This window comes from Antrostomus carolinensis, unplaced genomic scaffold (genome assembly GCF_000700745.2).
Source record: "Antrostomus carolinensis isolate BGI_N321 unplaced genomic scaffold, ASM70074v2 scaffold28823, whole genome shotgun sequence".
NCBI classification, from domain to species: domain Eukaryota; kingdom Metazoa; phylum Chordata; class Aves; order Caprimulgiformes; family Caprimulgidae; genus Antrostomus; species Antrostomus carolinensis.
Genome location: NW_010306285.1, coordinates 1,327 through 7,787, shown reverse-complemented (window position 1 = coordinate 7,787; position 6,461 = coordinate 1,327). Strand labels below are relative to the sequence as shown.

Genomic DNA, 6,461 nt, shown 5'->3' with positions numbered 1-6,461 from the left:
GTAACTCTGCAGGAGAGATCTAAGGGACCTGATATTTGCCTTGGTGGGGACAGGTCATCTCCACTCATCACCAAAGCTTCCCAGCAAATTCCTCCCTAACTGGGTCTCTCCCTCCAACAGCAATTAATTTGCTGGTTCCTGGTTTGGCAGAAGAGCAAGGAGCTGAATTCTTTGGACCAGCTGGTAGTGCTTTGGAGAGTGGCAGCGATGGGCAGACGGCGACATCAGGGAGGATGGAGCAGGTCTGTTGTGACAGACCCTCTGTAAAGCACCAACTCTTCTTCCAGCCCTGGCCTGGGGAGCTGGGACTGATCCACCATCTCCGTGAGGTGGCGAAGGGGCTGCGCTGGGAACACCAGGGCTCCTACTCCAGTCTGGGGAAGGGGGCCCCAGCACTGTCACCACATCAGGATCGGGGATGATTGCTGTTGTAGCCAGGTAGGTGGGAAGGAAGCGGAGAATGCCAGGAATTTGGAGGCAAAGCTGGCACGTGAGCCATGGGTGACACTCCCTAGCGATGCAGGCTGTCGGAGCTGCCTCCTGAGTCATAGCTCCTGCTCCTGCTGCAGCTGCTCCTGGGGCCTGAACTCCGGCTGCGGCTCCTGCCCTCGGTGCTGCTGCTGCTCCAGCTTCGGCTTCGGCTTGTCCGGTAGCTGGAGTAGCTCCGGCTCCGGGACCGGCTAAAGCTGCTGTACCAGGAGGAGTAGCTGCTGGCGCTGCTGGAGGAGGAGGGACTGGGACGGTAGTAGGGGATGGGGCGTTTGCGGGCACTGTGGGGACAGAGACACGTGCGTTAACAGCAACGCAAGGACAGATTTACTGCCAGAATCTCCAAAAAGCACTGCTTAGTCTGCACAACACTCCCCCAAAATGTGACTGTGTTTATTTAAAAGAAAAAAAGAGAAAGCTCAGTAACTGACAGGCCTTGGGATTCAAACCACTCACCCCCAGGACCCTGGGAAATGTTCTAAGCACCGAGCTGAGGCCAGGCTCTGCCTGATGTTATCCCAAAGAGCCCTCAGCATGTAAATTAGAGTCAAAATTTGACTCTCTCTGCAGTGTGGGACATCCACCATAGGAGAGGGTGAAACAAAAAGCCTATGGGGGATGTTCCTGGTAACTGCCAGCAAGTCCCCACTCTGATTTCATCTGCCTTTTTGCTTTGTTGTAAATCAGAGCCCTGCATCCTTCCTCTAGCTGGAAATCCCCAAGCTCTAGGAGGGGCTGAGGGCCTGCTGATCAGGCTCAGGGAAACCAGTCTCCTCCTGGAGCAACCTCCACTGGTGAGGGCTGGAACCCAAGGCCAGCCCGTGTCCCAGCTGGAGAGTGCTGGCTGAGCCCATCTCTAAATGATGGGACCATGTCCCCTCACCTTGTGATGCGCCGAGCTTCCAGGTGGCTGGGAGAGTCTCTCCTGCGTTTCCTCAGGGGTGAATAGGAACGTCGCCGCCGCCGCCGCCGCCGGTCACGCTCCCTGTGCGACTCCTTCTCACTGGAGCCGTACTTGTGCTCTCGCTCGCGGTCTCTGGGGAAGGCACAGAAGATTAGAAACTGTCACTGATGGGTTTTTGTGGAGGCAGTGATGAGCAGAGGGCACTCAGCTCCAAAAGGGACCCCTCTAAGTGAAGCACCCTGATGGCATCAGCCCTGTGCACACTGACTTAGCTGGACAGATGGACACCCACAAATTGTGTCTGGGGCTTTCAGCAGTGTCTCCTCATGGCCTTGTGCTGCTGAGCTAAAATGGCTCCCATGTACCTGTGTCTGTGGATGCACTCTGTACTTAGCTCTGATAAAATTGCTCTTGCTGGCTGTGCTGCAGAAGCAGGAGAGAACAACCCTGCCAGCAGGCCCCACACGAGCAGAGGGCCACTGGTATCCCTGCAGGGCTGTGCAGCTCCACACAGCTTGCCAGAAGGAGTGCCGGTGTTGCTATGGTTTTCTCCTTTGTTAAATTCCTGTACACGTCAGCACAGGCCCTTCCGTGGTGTGTAGCTGACTTCATACACCCTGCTCAATGCCCTCTGCAAAGCAACGTGTTACAGGGCAAGGGCCTCATCCTTGCACGCAGGAAATATTCTCCTACACCAGTTGCAGGGATTGTCACAGCCTGTAAGAATCAGAATGTAAAATTTTAAGGGTGCAAAACGTTCACAGCAGTAGAGATGTTATCAGATTAACCTGCCCAAAGGCATCTCTAGGGCTGAGCTGTGTTTTCCATGAGGTATGGAGGGAGTAGAGTTGTCTGGACTGTGTTTCCCCCTGCAAGGCTGTGTCAGTGCCAGCACAAGGGTATCTGGCATCTGCCCACACAGCAAGGGCAATTCCCAGGCCCGACAACTCTTTGGCAGAGCTGTGACTCTGAAAAGCAGAGCCTCTTTCCCAACTGCAATAAGATCCCTCCCTGACAAGGACTGCAGCCCTGCTGCAGGGGCTGCTGCCTTGCATGGGCTCCTCGGCGATGAAAACCCTGCCCACCACCTACACCAACAGGACACAGAGGGGCACTCCATGGGTTTTCCTATGAGGCATCTTCCACTTGCATGATGCCCTGGCAAACACCACTGAGCAGCCATCTGTGCTCTCTTGGCTGCGTAGTGTGTCCCCTCGCAATGGCTCAGAGCGGAGGAGCAGCCGCTTCACACGCTGCACGCTCTGACTGTGAGATACCAGGATGCTTCAAAGCCAGGAATAAACCAGGTCTCTGTGCCCCCAAAAGTGCTTGTGTGAAATTCCCCTGCATCAATGCAGGGCAGTCCTTGGCTATAGGAAATCCATTTTCCCCACAGGCTCACCTCTTGGCTTTCCCCCCTGCAACCAGCACCAGCTCTGGGGCAATAAATGGTGAGAAATCTCCAACATAACAAGCTGCCACATGCCTTACTCCGTGTCCCCCCTGCTCCCTCTTACCCTGGTGCTGAGGATGAAGGCATGCAGTGAGGAAGCAGTTTGGGACTGGCAGGGGCCCGCAAGTATGCTGGACTCAAAAAAAAAAAGTGATGGAGGCAGTGGGAAAGCGTGAGGCAGCAGATAGCACATGAGGAGAGAGCTGTACCTGCTAGGGCTGTAGCGGGAGTAACTGGGGCTCCGGCGAGGCCTTGAACTCCTGCTCCCAGGACTTTTTTTGCAGGATTTGGAGGAATAGCTGGGGGAACGTGAAGAAGACCTGTGGACAGGAAAGAACCATAAAGAGCTGAAGATACTGGAGAGTGAGACTGTACCAGACTCCTCCAAATCTGGGCTCATGGGGGGAAGAGATGCCCCATATTTCACGGTCTCAGATCAGCGCTGTGTGGCTGGTTCATCCCAAGCCATGTGGATCCCTAGGCACCCCCCAGACTCTTACACTTCCTCCTGCAAGGAGCCTGCCAGCCTGCAAGAGTTAGACACTGCCCAGGATCACAGGGACAGCTGTTTTAGCTGGCCTTACCTCTTTCCTGAAGAGCAGGACCTGCTTCGGGAGTACCTGGGAGAGGCCTTGTGGTGTGAGGACTGGGAGTGGCTGGAGCAGCTGGAGCCAGGGGAGGATCTGCCCGTGCTGGTGTAGGACTCGCTGCGGGAGCACGGCCTCAGCAGGGAGCTGTGGGTTGGGGATGAGAGGAAGTTTTGCTTCTTCTCCTCTGAACAGCTGAGACACAAGGACAGGCACCCCCTGTGAACATATATTTGGACAGACATTGGAGCTGTGGCTCAACTGGGACTGGTCCCTGGCTGAGGGGAGCACCATGCTCTAGCCAACTCCCATCCTCCCATTCCCCAACTGGGGATAAAGAAGACCTCCCAGCTCCCCAGGCTGCTGTTGCAGGAGACCCCATCTGTGTGGGTCAGAGCCCAAGAGCTCACCCTCCAGGCTGTGCCAGGGAAGAGCTGTGGAAGAGGTCTCAAGTGGCATGAGGGGCAGCTCTTCTGCCCCATGGCCAACACACCAGACACATCTGGTTGGCAGAGCCTGGGTCAGGGCAGCGAGCAGTGCAGGTCCTGGGGAGGGAGTGAGGTGAGAAGTGCTGGAGCAAGGGAAAGGCAGAGCATGGCAGGGCAAGGGCCTGTGCTCCAGCCTGGCTGTGGAACAGCACGAGTGGGCACGTCCTGATGCCTTTGGACAGGGCTGCAGGAATTCCTGCGCTTCCAGAAGAGCTCTAGGTGTGAACTGGGGTTAGAGCCCAGCAGCCAGGCAGCCTCCCAGCAGCCAGGGCCAGCTGCAATCCCAGCTCCACCCATGTGAAGGCAGAGTTATCCCACTGGAGTCACAATATGAAAAGTATATATAGCCCTAAAATTTTACACTCTCACTGAAAATCGAGGACTTGTTCTTCCTAACACCAATTCCCCTGGCTCCCTCTCCTCTCTCATTCCGTGCTCTCACCCCCAGACCACATTCTGGCTCTAATTTTCAGCATTTAAGACCCAAGGGCCTGAGCTGGAAGAGCTCCCTAAAACCACTGCCTGAGCACAGCCTTGGCTAGCAGCCACCACGCTTCAGTGCCTTCATCCCCAGCATCACCTGGCAAACCCCCAGGAATGGGAGGTGGTGATGGAGGCTGGCATCTACTCCCCTCTCCTGATGATGACCTGTGGCACCAGATGGTGGTTTGATTCCTGTCCCTGATGCCCTGTAACCCCAGCACACAGAGCTGCTGCTGTGTTATCTGGCAGCCAGCGAGGCACCTGCCCCTCCCTGTGCCCCCCACCTACAGGAGATGCTACCACGTCACCGAGGACCAGTCCTGAATGAGCTGGGAAGGGGCAGGCTGGATTTGGCTCATTGGACAGGTGAAAGAACAGCCTGTAATGGTTTTAACAAAAAAGAACCCCATTGCTCTTCCCCACAGTAAGTGGAGAGGAAGAATTAGCAGAGCAACCCCCTGATGCACCTTTCCAGACTTTGCCCAGAAGGGCCAGTAACTTCTATTTGACATAGTCATGTCCAGCTGAGCAGGGTTGTGTTCAGGGCATGGCTCCCCCCAGGGCCAAACCCTGCATTAGCCACATCAATGCTGGCACCTGCACTGCCCAGGGCATCAGTGATGGCTGGGTTTTCATCTTCCTCCTCAGGCTACAGCATTAGTCATTGCTGGGTTGTGGACTCCAGACTGGCAAGACCGTGGGTCTGATTTATATCTAAAGTGCCTCCAGACCACAAAAACCTCCCTGCCAGCTCACCACTGCAACTGGCGAGCAGGCAGGAGATACAGAGCAACAACGTACCAGGTACATGGTTGCCAGCAGCAGCTACTGGTAATCACTGACCTTCGGTCTTGTCCCTGGGCATCTGGAGACAGATTTTCCAAAGCTGTTCCCTTGGTCTGGGAAAAGCAACTGGTGAAGGAATTTCCTGAATCAGAGCTGTTATCACTGTTGGCCAGTTTGGGCTTCCCGGACGAGAAGGCATGGCCAAAGCCATCATGGACTAGACTTCTTTTCTCCTGGCTGTCCTTTGACCTGGATGAGCTCGTTTGAGTGGAGGGAGGGGAGGAAGTATCGTTTCCTGAGTCATATTCATGATACTCTCCATTCTGGCTGGCTAGGTTGCCAGGCGAGCTGTCTGTTTTGGTAAAGAGGTCAGCAGAAGACCCTGACTGAGAGATCTGAAAGCAAAAAAGCCATTTGGCATTGTTTGAACGGGTTTTTTGGGGGGGTTGTTTTTGGTTTTACTTTGCTTTTTAAAAAAAAACAAAAACAAAAAAACAAAAAACCCAGAAATTTTACCATCATGATGCACTGAAACAAAAGGAAAGAAACAAAGAAAGAAAGAAAGAAAGAAAAAGAAGAAAGAGGAGAAGCAAACAAAAGCACATATCCCTGAAAGAAATCCACAGTACGAAGAAACTTCTTTTCCCCCTGCTATGATAACGGGAAGATTTAGAGATCATGCAAAGAGTATCAGCATGCGATTCATGTTAAACAAAAAGAGTTCAACAACCAAAGAATCAAAATAACTAACTAAATAAAAAAGGTATAACAGAGGACAAAGCCCTTATTTAACTGTAAAAAGGGGGAGAAGAAAAAAAAAATAAATTAAAATGGGAATATACATATAAAAACCTGACATAATCCTTGGAAAGAAAACAAAAATGAACCAAAATCTTAAATGAGTGAATTTTTTAAGCTTCCTTAAAAAAGAGGCTGAATGAACGTCACTAAAATAAGTAAAGAAAAATCAAATCAAATCAAATTAAGGGCTTTTGCACAAAGTAAAAACTGGCAAATAAACAAGCTTATCACTTTGAAACAAAAAAAAAAGGGGGGGAGAGGGGAAAGAAAAAAGGAGGGGGAGGGAAAAAAAGAAAAATCCCTCTGGAAATAAAAGGTATACAGATACTTCTTTGTGTGCTTTTTTTCCCCCTGAAGAAGATATAGCTAATGCGCTCGAGTGACCTCTAATAAATTCCCTGGTGTCTTGCGGATAGCATCCACTTACCCATCAAGAACTCCTCCTTTAGTAGGTAAGGTGTAAGAAAAAA

At 52.4% G+C, this 6,461-nt stretch overlaps 1 protein-coding gene across 1 annotated transcript; it reads right to left on the bottom strand.

The window, feature by feature from the left end:
• Window positions 1–511: 511 nt before the first annotated feature.
• On the bottom strand, window positions 512–5,585 carry SRRM4 (serine/arginine repetitive matrix 4; the record flags this gene model as incomplete). Its single annotated transcript, XM_029084295.1, has 5 exons — window positions 512–770; window positions 1,373–1,525; window positions 3,056–3,166; window positions 3,431–3,652; window positions 5,248–5,585. Coding segments are annotated over 5 exons (1,083 nt in total), but the record flags the coding sequence as incomplete, so codon positions are not given.
• Between the last annotated feature and the right edge of the window lie 876 nt (window positions 5,586–6,461).